Below are 22,384 nucleotides of genomic sequence, written 5' to 3' on the forward strand. Positions count from 1 at the left end.
CTGGAGAGGCTGCAACGAGAGCCGAAAAGAGTGGCACGGTTGGCAACATCATCCCAAGCTGAACTGGAACTGGGTTTGGTTCTGTTCGGGCCAAATAAAGAATTTGGACCAAGCTAGGAGGGAGGTGTAGGGGAGGTGAGGTTGGCAGCAAAAGAGCGCAGAAAAACCTTCCGGCAGGATGAGGAAAAACGCCTCCCGGCCTCCGGTGCTCATTTGAGCCTGGCATGATTTTCATTCGCGGGCGATGCGAAAAGGTTTGCTTTGTAAATGCGTGCTCGGAGCATTGTAGATTTTGCATTTGCATGTATAGTCCTCGGCCTGCGACCATAATTTCCACCGCTCAGCGAGGTGGTTGTTAAGCGAGTTGTGCCCAATTTTACGACCTTCCCTTTTCACAGTTGTTAAGTGAATCACTGCAATTCTTAAGTGAATCATGCTCATTAAGCCATTCCAGCTCCCCCCACTTGTCGGAAGCCATCTGGGATGGTTGCAAAAGACAATCACAAATGACTCAGGTGATACAACTGTCGTAAACACATCCCATACAGCTAGTGCTCGACTTACAAAAACAGCTCGTTTAGTGACCATTCAAAGTTACAACGACACTGACAAAAGTGACTTAGGACCGTTGTTCACAGTTACGACCTTTGCAACATCCCTCCTGGACATGCGATCAAAATTCAGACGCTTGGCAGCTTCATACTTATGACCGTTGCTTTGTCCCCAGGTCACGGGATCCCCTTTTTGCGACCTTCTGACAAGCAAAGTCCATGGGCAAGAAAGATCGTTAAACAGGGCAAAACTCACTTAACACATGTGTCTCCCTTAACAGCAGGAATCCTGCCCTCAGTTGTGGTTGTAAGTAGAGGACTACCTGCACTCATACATCAACTGTCTCGCTTAGCAATGAACATTTGGGGCTCCATCGTGGTCGTAAGCCGAGGACTTCCAGCAAAGGTGATACTTGTTTGCAAACGTGTATAATTCTCCCTCTCCCGCCAGGTAGCCGAGCAATGTCCTGCAGGAGATGCCCCAATGCCGCCGGTCTATGTTCCTCCTTCCTCTCCTACCCCACAGATGGCCCATCAGCCACCTCTCCAATCTCTGGACGAGCCCCTCTCCTGTCCAGAGGGGTCCCCCAGCAGCACGACACAAGAGGAGGCCACGAACGGTGAACCCCATTTCTGTGTAGGTTTCGCTGGTCTCCCTTGCAGGAGCAGAAACCTCGGGCAGAAGAACGCCAGGCGCAAAAGGGATCTGGTCTTATCCGTAAGTCGATTCCCTTCCTTGGGGTGAGCTTGTGACCCACAAGGCACGTGCCATTCAGACCTAAAAAGCTTGTCGGAATTGTGTTTTTCATCACATGGGACCGATGGCATAATACCGGGTTTCGCTGAAAATAAGACCAGGTGTTAAAAGGTAAAGGTTCCCCTCGCACATACGTGCTAGTCGTTCCTGACTCTAGGGGGCAGTGCTCATCTCCGTTTCAAAGCCAAAGAGCCAGCCCTATCCGAAGACATCTCCGTGGTCATGTGGCCGGCATGACTCAATGGCAAAGGCGCATGGAACGCTGTTACCTTTCCACCAAAGTGGTCCCTATTTTTCTACTTGCATTTTTTACATGCTTTCAAACTGCTAGGTTGGCAGAAGCTGGGACAAGTCACGGGAGCTCACCCCGTTACGCGGTGCTAGGGTTTCGAACCGCTGAACTACCGACCTTTCGATCGACAAGCTCAGCGTCTTACCCACTAAGCCACTGCGTCCCTTTGAGACCAGGTGTTACATATATATATATATTTATTGACCAAAAGACCCATTAGGTCTTATTTTCTGGGATGTCTTATTTGCGGCCGCTCACCCGCTCCCTCCCGCCATCTGCTTGCTCATGGCCGCAACACCTTACAGGCTGCACTTTTCACCCGGCTGGAGAAATGACGGAATACTGGAAGCTTTGAAGCAAGCAGACGAAGTTTTGTCTCCCTCTGGGTGAAAAGTGGTTAGCGATTTTCTCCGTTCCCGAGCGCCCCATAGGTGCCCAAACACTTTTCACCTGGACGGAGAAATAATGGGATACTGGAAGCTTTGGGGCACTTTGAAACGGAGCTGTTGTGTCCCCCTCCCCCTCCGACGACCGGGTCTAGGAAATCCGTATTAAGCGTGGCCACAAAGCTTCTGCAGCTTTGCCAAATTCCTTTCAGATTTCTCAGGGCAGGCAGGAATCCAAGTTGTGACTTCAGCAAACGAAAGGAGACTTTGCTTGACTCAAAGTTGCTTGACTCAAGCTGATCCTTTATATAGGCTGTGGGGTGTGGCTCCATGACTCAGCGCTTATCCAGGCCTGCCCCTCCCTTCCTTCTGCTGATGTCGCTTCTCAGATCTCCGGAAGCGGGGATCCATCCACTGTGAATTCCCTTCCTCTGGATCTGCTGCCGGTAATTCTAGCACGTGGCTGCCTCCCTGCTCACACGCTGTAGGAGTGAGGTTTGTTTGTTCATTCCTGACATTCTGTCCGGGCATGGTGCCAGGGCTGGGGGCTGGAGGCATGCCAGGCCGTTCCTCTTCATTATCAGACTCTGAATTTGATAGCAGGCCCGGGAAGCAACAGGAGGGGCCCGGCTGAGGAGAGGAGGGAGGGTGAGGCACAACAGGAGCTGGTCGCGAAAAGTACGCAGTGGAGCCAGTCAGAGGCTGAGGCAGGGCAAGGCAGGCGATCCAATGCGCTGCTCACTCTGTCCCACCGTTTCTAGGCTTCCCCGTGGCTATACTGGGGCAGGTTCCTGTGCGAGATGTCAGAATTGCCTGCCTCCAACCTCGTGCCTCTGCTTCCACCTGTTGCCGGTGCTACCACGCAAGCCTCCCACGAGGCTCCCATGAGCCAGGCAGCCGCGCACCACGTCCAGATCGGCTGTCTCCCCCACCCCCGCGTCTCTGCCTCCGCGCTTGGACTTATCTGCGCTGTGCCAAGGGGCCGGATGGCGGCTACTGCCAGACACCGTCGGCCCCCTCATGCTCTCCACCTGTTATGCTGGCCACACCAATCCCCGGGCTTAATTTTGGGGTAGGGTTCATATTAGGCTCACCCTAAAAATCAGGCGGTGGTGTATTTTCAGGGTAGGTCTTATTCTGGGGGAAACACGGTAGTTGAGCCAATCCTCACATTCTTCTCTCTTTCCCTTGGTAGAAATTGGTCCACAACGTTCACAACCACATCGCCAACGAAAAACGGTTTGACGGCGCGGAAAGGTGAGGAAAAATCAAGCGTTGCTAATTACAAGGAAACAGAGTTGTGGTGGCGCAAGTGGCTAGAATGCGGTATTGCAGGCTGACTCTGCCTGCTGCCAGCAGTTTGATCCTGACCGGCTCGAAGTTGACTTAGCCTTCCGTCCTTCCGAGGTCGGTAAAATGAGGACCCAGATTGTTGGGGGCAAGAGGCTGTAAACTGCTTAGAGGGGGCTGTAAAAACAGTGAAGCGATATATAAGCACTATTGCTATTGCTACAGGTAGTCCTGGACTTGTTTAGTGACCGTCCGAAGTTACAACGGTGCTGGAAAAAGGACCGTTTTTCACACTTACGACCGTTGCAGCATCCCCATGGTCACATGTTCAAAATTCAGGCACCTGCGACCTTTTGACAAGCAAAATCTATGGAGAAGCCAGATTCACTCAACAACCGTATGACTAATTGAACAAGGGCCGTGATTCACTTACCAACTTCAAGAGGAAGAGTCGTAAGTGCAGCAAAACTCACCACTGTCACACTTAATGACAGACGTTTTTGGCTCGGTTGTGGTCCTAAGTCGAGGACTACTTGTATATCTTTATCGTCTCGGGATCTTGCCTTCCCGTCGGAGAAGAATACACTGGACTTCGTAGCGCTGGGCTTTGTAGCAAGACGGTCCACTGTGTGATGACCCAGGACAAGGCACGAAGGCCACACAGCCAGCTGAGAGTTCAAACTCCCCTCTAAGGTTCCAACTTTCCCCCAAACGCTTCCACGTGCATGGCAAGTCGCAGAGCAAAACACTCACACGCACATACAGCAGCCTCTGGCTGCGAGCAAAGCCAAGGAACTGGGAAATGGATTCGTGAAGCAAGGAACAAGGCATTGAATCCACGAAGCAGGGAAGAAACAACGAGTCCACAAAGCAGGGAAGAAGCAATGAGTCCACAAAGCAGGGGGAAAGAAATAAGTCCACAAAGCAGGGAAGAAGCAATGACTTCATGAAGCAACAAACAAGGCACTGAGTCCACAAAGCACGGAAGAAGCAAACAGTCCTGCAAAAGCCAGACGTCGACAACGGCACACAAAACTCCACTAATTCAGCATTTGTTCCCGACAAATGTCCCTCCCCACAGCATCTCCTTAAATCTCAGTCCCCAGGTGTGCCTTGGGAAGAGGGGGTGGACGCTCTCCTCCTGAGTCGTCAGGTCGGCCTGCGCTGTTCCCGACTTCCCTCCTCTCTCCGTGCTCGTGGATCAAGAGGGGGAAGTCCTTGCTCATCGCCTGAGCTCCATCCCACCTCATTTCCACTCCTTGCCCTCTCTCCGTCGTTGTTGTGGCTCCAGCCCCCGAACCTGACCCCATGCCCAAAAGTGACTCCGAGAGTGAGGGGGAAGGGCCGGTAAGGTTTACCTCAGAAGCGCGGATTCCTTTGGCCCGGCTCCAGGAGCCAGAACCAGGCCAGTCGGAGGACGTAATGAGGCTGACATCCCCTGATTCCTCCCTTCCTCAGGCTACGCCTTCAGACGCAGCTGATAATCATACTAATCAAGCCTGGATCGACCCGTGCTTCAGAAGATTAGAGAGGCGGCGTCATCAAAGGGAAGGGTGGGGCAGGAGCTCCGCCCCACAGGATATATAAGGAGCTTTGGGACTGCTCTCAGTTCCACGGGAAGCAAATTAGCTGAACCGTGTCGAAGTGAGCTGAAGTCTTAATCTGTTGGAACTTTTTGGCAGGCAGCTGCGTTTTCTCAGCCAGGACTGATAGGAGCCGTGAACCCACTGGCTGTAGGCCAGCTCGTTACTCCAGAGTGAGGACGGAGACAGAACAGTTGTCCTGCCCCCGTTCTTCCTGCTAGCAAGATGTCCCAATCCTGAGGGGGCCTGGGCTGCCTCATCCTGCTCCTCCCCATATTCCTCCGAAGCTAACGAAGCTGCCCCCTCGATTCATCCTGCTTCGCAGATTCAGGCTTCAATGGGGGCATGACATATTGATGGTGCGGTGTTTTTTATCAATTGTGTATGCCATAATGCACAAACCCAGCAAAGATTTTTCTTCCATTTTTCTGGCTGCCTGCTTCCATAAGAATCCCATAATCCGTTGTTATCAGCAGAGTCTGATTTATAGATTATGTGCAAAAAGTATTTTATCAACGGAGTGCAGTCCTTTCCTGTGAAACATATAAAAACTGCACAGTTAGTCCTCGGCTTAACGACCACGACTAAGACCCAAATTTCCGTGGCTAAGAGAGACAGCGGAATGAATTTTGCCCCATCTTACGACTTGACACGGTTGTTAGGTGAATCCCTGCAGTCAATTTAGTCATGTGGTTGTTAAGTACATCGGGCTTCCCCGTTGCCTTCGCCTGTCGCAAAAGAGGGTCACGTTAACCCTGGACACTGCAACCATCGTAAATGTGAGTCATTTGCCAGGCGTCCCAGTTTTGATTGCATGACCACAAAGATGCTGCAACAATCCTAAGTGTGAAAAATGTCCACAAGAGTTGTGGTCCGTCAGCATTTGCGGAGCTGGCAGCAGAGTCGGACAGTCAGGATGCTGGGGAGGAATCCTGGAGTCTGGAAAGCCTGGACGAGGGCTCTGCGTCGGAGGCAAAAACGGGGCCAGGGCCATCTGGGAGTTATGCGCGGACTCCGGAACCTCCAGAGTCGGACAGCAGAGAGGCAGAGGGACAGGAGGAGCCTGTTCCTAGTGCGCGCATGCGCAGAGCTGCCAGAAGGCAAGAACAGTTAAAACAAAAGGGACGACTTGGGAGTAAGGCCTGGAGATGATTGGCTCCTCCCATAAGGCTTAAAAGAGGAGCAAAGGCACGTGGGCCCTTTGCAGGAAAGCAACGTTGTTAATTCTGTTCCCAGTCGGCATCTCTGTTTGATTCTGGACTCTGTGTGGCTTTGCCAAGTAGGTCTTTGGTAGCGTATCAAGGGAGATAAAGGTGGGTGATTATCCCGAAAGACTTTTTGCAAATAATTGGGATTCAGCTGTGAATGAACGTAATTCTCAGCTGTTGCAATAAAAGAGGGTTTGGGGATTATTCGTGTATTTTAATGACTCAGTAAGCCTAGGTCACAACAATAAGTCACTTTTTTCAGCACTGTCGTAACTTTGAACGGTCACTAAATGAACTGTTTGTAAGTTGAGGACTAACTGTATTTCATTCCATAAAGGCACGTCCTTTTCCTGTGCATTGTAAGTACGGTATTGGTCTTTTACTGATACTATTGTGATTTTATTCTAGAGTGGTGCTGTGGCCTAGAGGTGGAACTCTTGCCTCACAATCAGAAGGCCGTGAGTTCGATCCTAGGTAGAGGCAGATATTTCTCTTCCTCTGGGCACAATGAGAATATATCTGCTGAATATAACTCCGCATTGGCAACAGGAAGGGCATCCGGCCAGTAAACACTCGGCTCCATTCAGTTGCCCAGACTTCACCTTGCAAGGGATTATGGGGTCATTAAAAGGAGACGACGATGATTGTGGTTTTATGCTAAAAAATTTTGGTACCGTTTTTTTGAAGTTCCTCATTCTTAATCTGAATATTTAACTCCCTTCCCTCTTTTACAGTATTAAGTCACCCTGGAATATTTCGGTAGTGAAGTTTTTGCTGGAAAAACTCAAACACGAATTGGTCTCCAAGCACCATAATTACACGGATAAGGAACTAAAAGGTGAGCTGAGTTTTTTGTTTTGTTTTTTAAATTTTTCCACCCGAGATCAGGCGATCCTCTTTTACGACCTTCCGACAAGCCACGTCAATGTTTAATCCGGATTCACTTAATAACGGCAGTCAGTCACTTAACAAGTGTGGCGTAAAACAGAGCAAAACCTCACTTTAAAAACAAAAACAAAAACAAGTTTTTATTGATTTTTTAAATTTCCCCCGTTACACACATACATGGTTTATGAACAGAGTATTGGCCATATCATATCTTATACAATTCAATACTTATTTATTTTATTTATTTATTTAATTTATATACCGCCCTTCTCCCGAAGGACTCAGGGCGGTTTACAGCCAAATAAAAACAAATATCACAAAAATTAAGAAACATATTAAGAAACTAATTCAATCAGGCCAAAACAGACTAAAGCTATAGTAAAACTCCCATTACAACTACATTAAGCTAGCCCTGCGCAATGAAATAAAAAAGTCTTTAGCTCGCGTCAAAAGGTCCGGAGGTCAGGGAGTTGACGAATCCCCGGAGGCAGCTCATTCCAGAGGGCAGGAGCCCCCACAGAGAAGGCCCTCCCGCCGGGGGTCGCCAGTCGACATTGTTTGACTGACGGCACCCTGAGGAGCTCCTATGGGAGCGCACGGGTCGATGGGAGGCTATTGGTAACAGCAGGCGGTCCCGTAAATAACCCGGTCCTATGCCATGGAGCGCTTTAAAGGTGATAACCAACACCTTGAATTGCACCCGGAAGACCACCGGAAGCCAGTGCAGCTTGCACAGGAGAGGTGTTACATGGGAGCCTCGAGTTACTCCCTCTATTACCCGCGCAGCCGCATTCTGGACCAGTTGGAGCCTCCGGATGCCCTTCAAGGGGAGCCCCATGTAGAGAGCGTTACTGTAGTCCAGGCGGGAAGTGACAAGGGCATGAGTGACTGTGCATAGGGAGTCCCGGTCAAGGAACTGGCGTATCAGGCGAACCTGATAAAAAGCTCCCCTGGCGACGGCCGTCATATGCTCTTCTAAAGACAGCCGTACATCCAGGAGGACACCTAAATTGCGAACCCTCTCCATGGGTGCCAATGACTCGCCCCCAACAGTCAGCGATGGAGTCAGCTGGCTGTACCGGGATGCTGGCATCCACAGCCACTCAGTCTTGGAAGGGTTGAGTCGAAGCCTGTTTTTCCCCATCCCATATATTCAAATACATTTTACTTAGTTACAATTTTTGTCAGAATATTCTTTTTTCATAATTTTTATTCATATCCTAATATTTCCTTGCTCCTTTCACTAAGTCACTTCTTCTTTCGCCCTCAAGTTCTAATTTCTCCATTTTTATTAGTATTTATTCTCTTTCATTCTTTTTTTTTTTAACTTTTTTTCGATTTTTATCCTAATACGTTCAAATACGTTCGGGGTTGCCTTTCTTCCATTTCATCTTTTCCTTTTCACAGCAATCCTTTCTTCTCCTTCTCACTCCTCTTCCTCCCTTCTTTCATCCTACCTACTTTCCTCTCTCCTCTCCTACTCCTTCTCTACTTCCCTGTCCTTTCTCCCTGTCCTCCCCACTTCCTCCCTGTCTGACCTTCTCTCCTACTCTTATTTCCCCTACCTTTCCTCCTCTCCTCTTCCCTTTCTTCTTTCCCTCTCCCTCCTTCTCCCTTTCCATCTCTCTTCTTCTTCTTATCTTCTCCATTGCTGTATTTATTTTCATTTCAATATTTCTGGTGTCCAGGCAACCCCGATTTTCTCATTCATTGAGTATATTTCTCAAACCTCCCCTCATATATTTTAGTTATTAGCATTGTCTTCATCTTATTCCATTTGTGTCTTACAATCAATTAATACAACCTCATTGCTCACTTAGCAGCGGAAATTTGGCTCGGGAATGGCGGTCGTACGTCGAGGACTGCCTTCATTCCAAATATATCCCTCTGCCCCCACCGAAAAAAAAAAATAAAATTAACATTTCTGTCCTTCGCTAAGCCGAAAATTTTCTTCGGCTTTAGCAATAGCTGCCGGCTGTTTAGTCCGCAACTGATGGATGATATTTGAAATGTTGAATTGTGTATGCAGACACGCGTTTATAGCAGCCTCCGGCTATTCTAGCCCCTAATTCTGGATTGCTGATTTCTACACACTTGTGCACAGACAACATTTTCTCCTCTTAGGTGCTTGCGTGGCCTACTTTCTGACCAAGCGACGCGAATATCGGAATTCTCTCAATCCCTTCAAAGGGCTTAAGGAGAAAGAGGAGAAGAAATTACGCAGCAGGCGGTATCGGGTAAGCTTTAGCAATTCCACATGCTGTGGGTATGTCTAATCTAGTGTAAAGAAGGACTTGGGGGGGGGAGGTTTGACATGATAGCAGCCTTCCAATATTTGAGGGGCTGCCCCAAAGAAGGGGGGGGGGGTCCCACCTTTTCTCCAAATCCCCTGAAGGAAGGAAGAAGAAGCAACGGATGGAAACTAATCAAGGAGAGAAGCAACCCGGAAATGAAGGAGAAATTTCTTGAAAGAACAATTAATCAGTGGCTAATTCAGTAGTTGTGGGTTCTCCATCACGGGAGATTTTGTAAGAAGGCATTGGAGAACAATTTGTCTGAAATGGCATAAGGGGTTCTGTTTGAGTAGGGGGTTGGACTAGAAGACCTCCAAGGTCCCTCCCAACTCTGCTTTTTTTAAAATTATTTTTGTTCACCTCTAAGACTTGTTACCAGAGGTGAAATCCAGCAGGTTCTGATAGGTTCTGGAGAACCGGTAGCGGAAATTTTGAGCAGTTCGGAGAACCGGTAGCGGGAATTACGAGCAGTTCGGAGAAGCTGTAGCGGGAATTATGAGCAGTTCGGAGAACCGGTAGCGAAGATTTTGAGCAGTTCGGAGAACCGGTAGCGGGAATTATGAGCAGTTCGGAGAACCAGTAGCAGAAATTTTGAGTAGTTTGGAGAACCGGTAACGGGAATTATGAGCAGTTCGGAGAACCGGTAGCGGGAATTTTGAGCAGTTCGGAGAAGCAGTAGTGGGAATTTTGAGCAGTTCGTAGAACCGCTAGCGGGAATTTTGAGCAGTTCGGAGAAGCGGTAGTGGGAATTATGAGCAGTTTGGAGAACCGGTAGTGGGAATTATGAGCAGTTCGGAGAACCGGTAGCAGAAATTTTGAGTAGTTTGGAGAACCGGCAAATACCACCTCTGGCTGGCCCCAGAGTGCGGTGGGAATGGAGAGTTTGCAGTATCCTTTCCCTGGAGTGGGGTGGGAATGGAGAGTTTGCAGTATCTTTCCCTTGCCACACCCACCAAGCCACGCCCACAGAACCGATAGTTAAAAAATGTGGATTTCACCACTGCTTTTTACACACGTATTGCATCTAGTTCTGGTCACCACAACCTAAAAAAGATGTTGAGACTCTGGAAAGAGTGCAGAGAAGAGCAACCAAGATGATTAGGGTCAGCGGTGGGTTTCAGATATTGTTACCACTGGTTCGCCACATGCTTGCTTCGCACCCCCTTCTGCACATGTGCCCAGCCTCAAAAACGTGGCTAAATAGGACGGCATAGCGCCGGGGCGGGTGGGCAGGCCCACCCGTAATCTCCACTACCGGTTCAGGCGAACCGGTCCAAACCATCTGAGTACCGCCTTTGATTAGGGGAATGGAGGCTAAAGCATATGAAGAATAGTTGCAAGAACTGGGTTTAATCTAACGAAGAGACAGACTAGGGGTGACATGATAGCAGCGTTCCAATATTTGAGGGGCTTCTACAAAGACGAGGGGGTCTACCTATTCTCCAAAGCAGCGGTCACCAACTGAGAAAATTTTGGTGGTCCGCAGAAAAATTATTTGCATTTTTTATATTGCACTAAATCAGGGGGTCCTCAAACTACGGCCCCTGGGCTGGATATGTGCAATGAACGTTTGTGTTCTGTCCCCCTCGCCTCAGTCCGAACAATGACTTAATTAGCCGGCAACTATCAGCTTCTGGCAGCAAACTAGCGAGCGTCTGCCAAGTGTCTCTGTTATCTCTCTTGATGCCGATGAGTCAACCAGGAACAAGCAGTACTTCAGCTCTAGTTAAGCAGTTGATTTGCTTGCCACGAAGTGGTATAGCAGCCCTTGCTGCTTTTATATCCGGTGGGGTGTGGCTCCGTGTCTCAGCACTTCCTAGGCCTGCCCCACCCCTGCTTCTGTTGTCCCTGCCCCTCCTACCTATGAAACCTAGGGTCCTGCCAGGCCTGATTGCCTGGGGGGGGAAAGAGTCAGGGGAGGCCTCGTTATCTCCTCCACCTGGCCTGCCTCTGGCTCCTGGAGCTGAGCCAGGGAAGCCGGTGCTCCAGAGGTAAGTCCTGATGGCACCCACAAAGACCAGCTGGCCGGCGCGCACATGTCTGTTTTTTGGCCGTTTTGAGGGCCAATTTCAGACCGTTTTCAGGCTGTTTTTTTGGGCCGTTGTCAGGCCGTTTTCCAGCGCTCTGGCACCTGCGAAGACCAGCTGGCCGGTGCGCGCATGTCTGTTTTTTGGCCATTTTGAGAGCCAATTTCAGACCATTTTCAGGCTGTTTTTTGGGCCGTTTTCAGGCCGTTTTCCAGCGCTCTGGCACCCACAAGGACCAACTGGCCGGCGCGCACATGTCTGTTTTTGGGCCACTTTGAGGGCCAATTTCAGACCGTTTTCAGGCTGTTTTTTGGGCCGTTGTCAGGCAGTTTTCCAGCGCTCTAGCACCCACAAAGACCAGCTGGCTGGCGGGCGTAGGCCTGTTTAATGGCCGTTTTGAGGGCCAATTTCAGACCGTTTTCAGGCTGTTTTTGGGGCCGTTGTCAGGCCGTTTTTCGGCCTTTTTTTGGCCTGAAGAATGTCTCAGAAAATAGCCCCCAAAAGGCCCCAAAATGACCTGGAAAACGGCCTAAAAACGGCAGGGTTTTTGGCCATCTTTTGGCCATTTTCCGGCACTCTGGTGCTCGTGGGGACCAGCTGGCATGCACACTAGAAACCAGAAGAGCAGCTGGCGATGGTGCGCATGCCCACAGAGCGGGCTCTGTGTGCCGCCTCTGGCACGTGTACCGTAGGTTCGCCATCCTGGATATAGGGGAATTCTTCTAGACTCCATAAAACGTTGCTCTCTTTTTCAACTCCGGCCTTAGCCTTATTTATTTTCAAATGCAAACTTCTATTTTTACGACCTCTCTTTAATTGTATTTACCGAAGTGCTGGTTCCATTATCTGCCAGGGCTGATATATAGTGAGGCTGGCAGTTTATCAACATTACGGTGAGATTAAGTCTTACTGGATTTAATTTAGATTTAAGTTCTAGTCCCTCCGCTTTGCAGTTAATCGCAGCGTAAACCCGCAAGTAGTCTTCAACTTATGATGGTTCATTTAGCGACCGTTCAAAGTTACAAAGGCACGGAAAAAAAGCGACCTACGGCCGTTTTTCACACTTACGACCGTTGCTGTATCCCTGCGGTCATGTAATCAAAATTCAGAACTGGTTCCTATTTATGACGGTTACGGTGTCCCGGGATCACACGATTTCCTTTTGCAACCTTCTGACAGGGAAGCCAATATTCACTTAACGACCGTGTGACTAACTTCACAAATGCAGTGATCCACTTAACGCTGCAGTCGTAAAACGGGTCAAAACTCACCTAACACATGTTTCACTCAGCGACGTCAATAAAGGGGAATAGCGTCGTATGGTATCGCATCAGGGGCCGATCAAAATTGTGCAATGAAATGAAACCAAGGGGCTCTCCCAACTTGGCAACTTTAAGGCCTGCGGACTTCAACTCCCAGAATTCCCTGCTGCCTGAGTCCACGCGATGTAAAGTAGACAAAGTTGAGAAATACGGCCTAGGCCAAGGGTCGGCAACCTTAAACACCCAGAGAGCCATTTGGAACCGTTTCCCACAGAAAAGGAAACACAGAGAGCCGCAAAACCCTTCCCATGCCCGACTACTTCCTGAACGGCCACAAAACTAGCATATGTTGTTGAATTAAATGTTCCTGTTTTTGTCGTGTCCCACTCCTCCACTGACGGCCGGGTCAGGGAAATCCGAATCAGGCGTGCCTCTGCAGCTCTGCCAAAGTCCTAGCAAAGTCCTCAGGGCAGGCAGGAGACCAGAAAGTGACTTCAGCAAGATATGTTTAGACTTTGCCTGACTCAGAGAATGCCAGAAAGCAGATCCTTTATATAGGCCATGGGGTGTGGCTCCATGACTCAGCACTTATCCAGGCCTGCCCCTTCCTTCCTTCTGTTGCCTCCGCCTATCAAGTCTTCTGACGCGAGGGTCACTCCAGTCGGCAGCTGTTGGTAATTGACCTCCCTCAGGCTCACATGCTGTGGAGGAGGGGGAGGGGTCTAGTTGCTCCGTTTGCCTGGGCATGGAGCCAGAGCTGGGGGCTGGAGATACTTCCTCCTCTTCAGCCTGTCTGGGTATGGAGCCAGGGCTGGGGCCGGGAGGCATACTAGGACATTCCTCCGTGTTCGGAAGCAGATAAGAAGGCCCCGGCTGTGGTGAGATCGGACGAGACACAACAGTTTTCTCCTGAAACTTTTCTTTTCTTGGATTTATCCATGGTTGGCCTACCGGGGGTTGAAAAGCTCAATTAATTGCAATAAATGGGTGCCGCACATTGGCGGTTGTGACGCATATTTTGAGTGACAGGGAGCCGCAGCAGAGGGATGAAAGAGCCACATGCGGCTCCAGAGCTGCGGGTTGCTGACTCCTGGCCTAGAAACTTGAAGTCAATGGGATTTTGAGCTAAGAATGATCGTTTCTTTCTTGATCTAGTGGATCTTCCATAGATAATTACCTATTTTGGATCCAGGTCGTTGCCATTATCTGTGCTTTTGTGTAAAGGCGACAACAACAAGCTACAGAGTCAAAAGAAAACCGCAATGGTATCACACAGGTTGTGATATCTCCGTATAGGTGGCCTTGGATTTTTTTCCCCCTCCTTGTTTCCTTTCCCTACCCTGATACCCGGCAGAAAGTTTTACAGTATTTTCATCCTGGTTTATTTCGGGGTAAACAAACCTAATTCAGTAGAGTCTTCCTGCCAATTTCAGCTCCCCCCTCCTCAGAATAGATCATCCTCTTTTAACGACCCCATCATCCCTTGTGGGGTGGAGTCTGGGCAGCTGAATGGAGCGGAGTGTTTACTGGCCGGATGCCCTTCCTGTCGCCAATGCGGAGTTTTTTCCACCACCACCCCCAGCAAATATATTCGCAGTGTGCCCAGAAAGAGAAATATCTGCCTCTACCTAGGATCAAACTCACGGCCTCCTGATTGTGAGGCGAGAGCTCCATCGCTAGGCCACCGCACCACTCAACCCTCAGAATAAGATAATTTGGTTAAAAAAGAATAATTCGACCGCCTCTTAATCATCCAATTCAGGGCCAGGAAGCGATAGCAGGTTTATAATACTTTAAGTAGAAAAAGAGCATAAAAATTCCAAAACGAATCTTTTACAAGACTGGATATGATTTAAGTTTTATCCTTTGCTTAAACAAGCGAGGTCTTTAATCGGGAAAAGTCTCTGGGATCTTTTTTTTTACGGTTATCTCGTTAAGTTATGAATGGATGTCTCCGAGAAATAAATTAGATTTTACCCCCCCTGGAATTCATGTGCCTAAGATGACGTGAGAGAGGCTTCTTAAAACAACGCCCCCCCACTTCAAAAAAATATTATTTTCCCAAGCAGCAGCTCACCGCCCGATGTGCTCCTACGTCAAGGTAATCCTCGACTTACAACAATTCGTTTAGCGACCGTTTGAAGTTTACGACGCCGCTGGAAAAAAAGACAGCCGTTTTTTTTTCACGCTTACGACCCTGGCAGGAGGTTTCGCTTAGCAACGCCAGTAAAGGGGAATAGCGTCGTATCGTATTGCGCCAAGGGCCGATCAAAATTGTGCAATAAAACGAGACCCCTAGGTGCAGTTCTGTGGGCGTGGCTTGGTGGGGGGGTAATGTGACTGGGTGGGTGTGGCCAACTTTTTTTCTTTTTTTAACTTTCAATAGCATTTTTTCTACAACCTCTTCTTCGGCCAAAGAGGTTGTAGGAAAAAAATGCTTTTAAAGGGTTCTGACAATCCCAGCTGAGTTGCCTCATTGCCAGAACCCTTTAAAAGCATTTTTCTCACAGCCTCTTCAGGCGAAGAGGTTGAGGAAAAAATGTTTTTAAAAGGTTCGGACGATCCCAGCTGAGCTGCGCGATCATCAAAGGCTTTTTAAAAAAAAACTTTTAAAAGCATTTTTTCGGCCAAAGAAAAAATGCTTTTAAAAGTAAAAAAAAAAAAAAACTCTGATGATCGAGCGGCTCAGCTGGACATGGGCTGGGGGCGGGGGGTGTCAGGGAGTTTTGCTACCGGTTCTCTGAACCACCTGCCGCCATTGCTACCGGATTGGGCGATCCGGTCCGAACCGGGAGCATTTCACCCCTGGGCAGGTGTCTCCCAACTTGGCAACTTTAAGGCTTTTGTGGACTTCAACTCCCAGAATTCCCTGCTGCCTGAGGAATTCTAGGAGTTGGAGTCTGGGAGCTGGAGTTGTGAGGTAATCAAAATTTGGACGCTTGGCAAGCGGCTCGTATTTATGACGATTGCAGTGTCCTGGGGTCAAATATGACCTTTTGATAAGCAAAGCGAATGGCGGAGCCAGATTCACTTAACAACTGTGTTCCTAACTTGCAAAAATGGCAGGGATTCACTTAACAATGGTTGGGCTCAGTTATAGTCGTACGTTGAGGACTACCTGTATTGAATGTTAGCGGCCCCTCCCAGATCAAGAGGGTTTATTTCTCCGCGTGCCTATAAAATGGAGCAAAACTCACTGAACAACGGTCTTGGCTCAATTGAGGTTGTAAATCGAGGACTATCTGTATACAGGTACCCCTTAACTTATAAGTATTCACTTAGTGATGATTCAAAGTTACAACAGTGCTGAAGAGTTATGTCCAGTTCTCGCACTTGCAGCCTTCCCACGATCACACGATCAAAATTCTGACGCTTGGAACTGACTCATGTTTCTGACGGTCGCAATGTCCCCGGAAATCACATGATCCCCTTTTTGCGACCTTCTGAGTAGCAAAGTCAAGGGGGTAAGCCAGAATCACTTAACAACGGTGGCCCTCACTTAACAACGGCAATGGCCGCTAGGGCCCGAAACATCATCAAACGGGGCAACACGTAACAAACCGTCGCGCTTAGCAATAGAAGGGTTGGGTCCAATTGTGGTCGTTAGTCGAGGGTGGCCTCAGTAGTGGGTTCCACTTACCTTCGCTGCCGCTTCAGAACTGCGACCATGCGCGTGTGAGCGCTTGCTTCAGTCGTGCGCAGAGCTTCTGCGCGTGTGCAGAACCTTCTGCGTATGTGCAGAGCGTCCGTGATGACATCTGGGCGGGTGGGCCTTCCGCCACTATCACTATCCCGTCACTGCCTCCCGCCGCTGCTACTATCAGTTCGCCCGAACCGGGCTGAACCGATAAAAACCCACCACTGGGCAGCCTGTATATTTCATTATTACGGCTCCCTCCCAGATCTGGAGGGTTTAATTCCCCAAAGTGCTGGTAGGTGGTCAGCAGAGAAAAACTGTTCTGACCCAGCTCTCCGAACACGACAAACCCTCTGAAGTGAACTCAAAGATTCCTTTAATTAGGAACGCCGGTAGCCCCAGCAAAAAGTTTCTCTCTCACCGCAGGCTAACAAATCTGTCCGGCTGGAAGATGAATAGTTGTTTGCCACATCTATTCATCTCTGCCCCCTGCCTTTTCTCCCCGGAGCTAGGATGGGCCTTCGCTAGCAGCGGTGGCTCTTCCGTCCCGAGGATCGGCCCATAGATTTCCACTGCTCTCCTCTCCTCTGCCTTCTGCACATTCTCCCGTCAGGCACTGGACCCAGCTGTTCCTCCTCTTCCTCATCAGCCACCACCAGACCTAGGAATTGTTGATTCTCCATCTGAGGGCTGACAGATGGCTCAGGCTCCGCCTCTGTCTCTCTGTCTCTGTCTCTGTCTCTCTCTCTGCCAGCTCCACTTCCCCCTCGGAGCTCTCAGGTTGCCTTGGTTGTGACCCAGGCCCAAGTAGGTAGTAATAAACTTAGTCCGTGGACAAACAAACTATTCGAACAGCTGGGAATTACTTCATTCTCAGCATCGTTCAGCTCAAAGTAAAACAAATGCTTCCTGTTGTGTCAGAACACCTCCCAATACAAATTCTTCAGTTATCTCACAAACCTTGGTCCAATTAGGCAAACTGCCAAAGGCCCTTTTTGGCAAACATCCAGAAGCCACAAAAACAAAGACGTATACGAAGCAGAGGATGAAGCAGAAGATGCAGCTACAACATTGTTTTCCGGCAAAGCTGAAACACTGGTCTGTTTTAAGCCTTATGGGAGGGGCCAATCATCTCTTGGCCTTACTCCTCAGTCGTCCTCTCTGCTTCAGCTGCTCTTGCCTTCTGGCAGCTCTTCTCATGATTGGATTAGGAACAGGATCCTCCTGTTTCTCTGCCTCACTACTGTCAGGCTCTGGAGGCTCTGGAGTCCGCACCTCACTTCCCGATGGCCCTGGCCTCACCTCAGCCTCATTGCTGTCTGACTCCGTTGCCAGCTCCGTAGACTGCTGACGGACCACAACAGCCTTGATGCTGACCCTGACTCCCACCCTCCTCTGATTTGGCTGTGGAGGGGCCGACGGCCGACAGGCCACAACAAAAAATAAAAAAAATTGGGAAGACAGCCTGCGATTTGCCTGCAACCCACTGGTTTTCCAAGAGCGTTCGGCAAAGCCAGAGCTCGCTTTGGCTTTCCAACAGCGGAAAAATTGAGCTGGTCGTGATCTATGGAAGCTTCCCTCGCCCAAGACCGCCCGCTCCTCAACAGCAGCAGCTGTGGAATGAGGTGGGGGGCTGCCAAAGGGACCCGCCAGATTCAAACCCTCCCACCTTTCCACCTGCCAAGAAGCTTTTGAATTAGTCACGGTCATCCGATCCGTGAAGCCGCGTGGGCCTCTGACAAATTTGACAGGGGATTACTTCCCGGAACCGCCTCATGCCAAATGTGGAGCAGGGGACCGAGCCTTGCATGTACCAAGCACACAAAGAAAACACAGGTACTCCTTGACTTACAACCGTTCGTTTAGTGACCGTTCAAAGTTACGACGACACGGGAAAAGAGTGACTGTGATCTTTGTGACTCTGTGATCACGGGATCAAAAGTCAACTGGTTCGTATTTTTGACCGTTGCAAGTGGAAGCTTTGTGGAAGTGTGTCGACTGCCATCTGTCCAAAATGGTGTAGGGTCTGCTTGGGTGGTGGGTTGGACTGGATGACCTAAAACAGTGATGGCTAACCTTTTTGCCATCACGTGCCAGGAGTGGGGAGGGTTGTGCGCGCACATGCCCACACTCATAATTTTTTGCAGCCTGGCCCCGCGCATATGCATGCGAACCACCCCACCCCCCCGCACTCTCGGCACGCAATGACACGGTAGGCCCATTTTTTGCTCTCCCCAGCCCCCAGAGCCTTTCTAGGAGTCTGGGGAGGGCGAAAACAGCCTTCTCCACCCCTCGGATGTGCTCTGAAAAACGGCCCGTTTGCCAACTTCTGGTAATAATAATAATAATAATATTTTTATTTATAGACCGCCCTTCTCCCAAAGGACTCAGGGCGGTGTACAGCCATAAATAAAATACAGAAAGAAACAACAATACAAAACTAAAAACAACCCTTAAAAAAACCTATATAATTTGGCTACTTATAGATAAAAATATTCCCCCTAAAATTTACTAAAAAAATTTAAAACCCATAAATCAATTTAATAATATAAAATTTAAGCGAGTCCAGCAAGACGAAATAAGTAGGTTTTAAGTTCGCGGCGGAAGGTCCTAAGGTCAGGTATTTGTCGGAGTCCAGGGGGAAGCTCGTTCCATAGGGTAGGAGCCCCCACAGAGAAGGCCCTCCCCCTGGGGGCCGCCAGCCGACATTGCTTGGCGGACGGCACCCTGAGGAGCCCCTCTCTGTGAGAGTGCACCGGTCGTTGGGAGATAGACGTTGGCAGTAGACGGTCCCATAAATATCCCGGTCCTAAGCCATGGTGGGACCTAGAAAGGCTCTTGAGAGCAAAAATCAGGCCTTCCAGTTTGGAACAACCATGACCTGGATGACTGAGAATCTCTAGACACTTTTAGCTATACAATTTGGGATGAACATCCTTTGGAAAGTGTGGGAATAGGAATGGATTTCCAGAGGAAAAAAATTGCAGACTATAGGAAACCCTTTGCGCTACTCGGGTGACCCTGAGGACACAGATAAACCTCCAAGTGGCCTCAACGGTTCTCTAAAAAGGCGGCAAATGACCAGCTGTCTTGCAAGGAATATCAATCCTTCCCTTCCCTCACCATCCTGTCAGAGCTGAAGAAGCTTCTTGGATGAGACGCGAAACGTCTTCACAAGAAAAAAAAACAAGAAAGTCCAGTTGTCTCTTGAAAAAGCACCTTTGGGACAAAGGAGATTTAGATCAGGGGGCTCCAACCTTGGCAACTTTACGACTTGTCGACTTCAACTCCCAGAGTTCCTCAGCCAGCAAACCACAAGTCTTAAAGTTGCCAAGTTTGGAGACCCCTCACCTAGATGACTTGAGAATCTCTACAGACTTTTTTTCTCCTATTTAAGTGATTGTCCACTAGGACTCCAAGATCTTTCTCACAGTTACTACTATTGAGTGAGGTACCATGTCAAAGTAGTAATTTATTAAGAGCCGAACAGCTGGAGCAATGATGGGAATGAATCCGCAGGATTTTTGGCTGTTATCCCTTTAAGAGCCTGTGTAATAAAAGGAGGCCCTGTTCACAGTTTGTGGAGTTTCTTCCCTGCTGTAATTGCTGTTTGTTTAGATACTGCTTGTAGCACGTGTATGTATAGTATCCCTACATTCCTAGTGTAGATAAAGACCACTATTTGATACAAACCACTGTTGGTTGTACTTGCTCCTGGGTTGATACACGTGATAGACCTGCGCAAACTCTTGACGTACCACCTCACTGTACTTGTGCATTTTGTTTTTCTTGCCGAAATAAATTGGAATCTCCTCTTTTTTTTTTCTTTTTTCCCTTCCTTTCCCAGCTTTTCGCCAACCGTTCGGGGGTGGCCCGGTTGTTGGGCTCGGAAGAGCAGCGATTGTGGCGAGGGGTCACCGAAGAGCTGATGTCGGACGAGGAAGACAGCGCCCGCGAAGCCGGCGTGTGGGTAGCGCGACCGCCCCGCTTCCGAGCGACGCCTCTCAGCCAGCTCTGCTACCGTCTGGATGCCAACTCCAAGCACGGCACGAAAGCTAACCGGGTCTACGGGCCGCCCTCTGAACGGCTCCCGTCCGCCGAAGTCCAGCTTCTGCCCCCGCAGCTCTACAACCCCCATTTTCAGGAGGAAGACCCCAAAACGGGCACCCTGGTCCACGTACCCACCCGCAAAGATTTCGGCCCAGAGCTCAGCTCCTTTGTGGAGATCAAAGTAGAAAAGGACCAGTAAGGACTATCGGCTCCTTTGTACGACGGCCCGCTGAATAAAACCATCGTGAAGGGAGCCGGGTACTGTACAGGTAGTCCTCAGATTACAACCGTTCTTTAGCGACCTGTTCGAACTTAGAAGGGTCCTGAAAAAAGTGACCCGCTTCCCAGTTTTGATCAGCTGAGTGTGGAGATGCTTACAACGGTTGTTAAGCCTGAAAAACGGTCGTAAGTCACTATTTTTCAGTGACGTCGTAACTATGAATGGTCACTGAATGAGGTGTTGTTAAGTCAAGGACTCTCTGGGCGGGCGATTAGTGACTGTTCAAAATTACAACATTTACGACCTCGGCAGGATCGCCGCGATCACCGGATTCAAGGATTCAGACGTTTGGATAACTGGCTCGGACTTACGACCGTCGTTGCAGTGTCCCGGGGTCACGTGATCCCCTTTTGCGACTGTCTCGACAAGCAAAGTCCATGGGCGGGAAGCCAGATTCGCTTAACGGCCATGTGACTAACGTAACCACGGCAGCGATTCACTTAACAGCGGAGGCCAAGAAAGGTCGCACGACGAGGCCAAAGTCACTTAACGAATATCCCGCAGAGATTTTGGGCTCCATTGCGGTCGTAAACCCGGGGAATACCTATATATTTGTGCCTCCTGAATGGTAGCTGTGACAGATTTTGGGCGCCGACGGATGACCTCCATCAACGAGTTGCAAATCCTTTTGGCCTGATTCCCGTAGATCTCCGTTTTATTTGCAGAAAGATTAAATCGATAGTTTATAAGAGAAAAAAGGATCATTTTAAAATCATTTCATGCGTTTCCCCGCAGTCATATTGGCTTAGCGCCTCCGATGGGTGTCTTGGTGAACCCTGTCTGCCCCCTGGTGGTTCTTTTCCGTACTACAAATAAAGGAACGGTCCAAGTGCACTTAACTTACAACGGTTCATTTAATGACCGTTTGAAGGGCACAGAAAAAGGACCAACCGATAGCCGGCTTCCTTGCACTTTGGGCACCTGACAAAGGGGGATGTATTTAACAGAAGAATAGATTTTGAAAGGGACCTCGTAGGTCATCTAGTCCAACCCCACTTGCAACCTGGTCAGCCGCCTTCTGACAAGCAAAGTCAATGGAGGGGGAATGCCAGATTCGCCTAACGACGGCCTGGTTCACCTGGCGTGATTTGCTTAACCAAAGAGGTCATAAAATGAGACGTGACTCGCTTAACAGTGGAATTTCCGGTCACCGTTTTGATCACGAGAACGACCTGGACTTATTCGCGATTTTTCAATATTGAAAAAAAACGCATGAAAAATCTTTTTTCTTTCATCCTGCGGCTCTCATCCCTGGCTATCTGTGTTTCGTTCCTTTCTTTGTTTTTGTCTTTTTATATTTACTTTCCCAGGTGAAAATTAAAAAATATTTTTGGATCATTGGAGAGGCCTGGACATCCTGGATCTATAAATTCGTTGGCGGGAGAAGCCGTTTAATCTAGTTTTATTTACTTGTTTGGCTTATATTCCACCTTTATTATTTTTATAAATAACTCCAGGCGCCAAACATGCACCATGTTCCATCTTCCCGTTAGTTTCCTCAGAACAACAACCTTGTGAGGTGGGCTAGGCTGAGCGGGAGGGAAAGGGACTGGCCCAAAGTCATCCTGCTAGCTTTCATGTGTATGGTGGAACTAGAATTCACCGTCTCCTAGTGATTGACTCAAGGTAACCAGCTGGGTTTTCATGCCTAAGGCAAGACTAGAACTCACCATCTCCCAGTGATTGGCTCAGTCACCCAGCTGTATTCCATGCTTAAGGCCAGACTAGAACTCACCATCTCTTGGTGATTAGCCCAAAGATACCCAGTCGCCTTTCATCTCTAAGGCGGAACTAGAACTCACTGTCTCCTAGTGATTGGCCCAAAGTATCCAGATGGGTTTTCATGCCTAAGGCAGGACTAGGACTCAGTGTCTCCTGG

The 22,384-nt window shown here is 49.1% G+C and overlaps 1 protein-coding gene across 3 annotated transcripts in view; it reads left to right on the top strand.

Annotated features, from left to right (window-relative positions):
• C4H14orf93 (chromosome 4 C14orf93 homolog) overlaps positions 1 to 21,798 on the top strand; it is a 34,021-nt gene extending 12,223 nt beyond the window's left edge. For 2 of the 3 annotated variants that reach the window (XM_058182942.1, XM_058182941.1), the window contains 5 exons: positions 1,003 to 1,269; positions 3,182 to 3,243; positions 6,802 to 6,905; positions 9,080 to 9,192; positions 20,023 to 21,798. In XM_058182942.1, the coding sequence (XP_058038925.1) occupies positions 1,003 to 1,269; positions 3,182 to 3,243; positions 6,802 to 6,905; positions 9,080 to 9,192; positions 20,023 to 20,424 (948 nt within the window). In that variant the 3' untranslated portion in view covers positions 20,425 to 21,798. The remainder of the gene's footprint in view (positions 1 to 1,002; positions 1,270 to 3,181; positions 3,244 to 6,801; positions 6,906 to 9,079; positions 9,193 to 20,022) is intronic. The other variant, XM_058182943.1, reaches the window with a different exon arrangement.
• The last annotated feature ends 586 nt before the right edge of the window (positions 21,799 to 22,384 follow it).

Source organism: Ahaetulla prasina, chromosome 4, assembly GCF_028640845.1.
Source record: "Ahaetulla prasina isolate Xishuangbanna chromosome 4, ASM2864084v1, whole genome shotgun sequence".
Classification (NCBI taxonomy): Eukaryota; Metazoa; Chordata; class Lepidosauria; order Squamata; family Colubridae; genus Ahaetulla; species Ahaetulla prasina.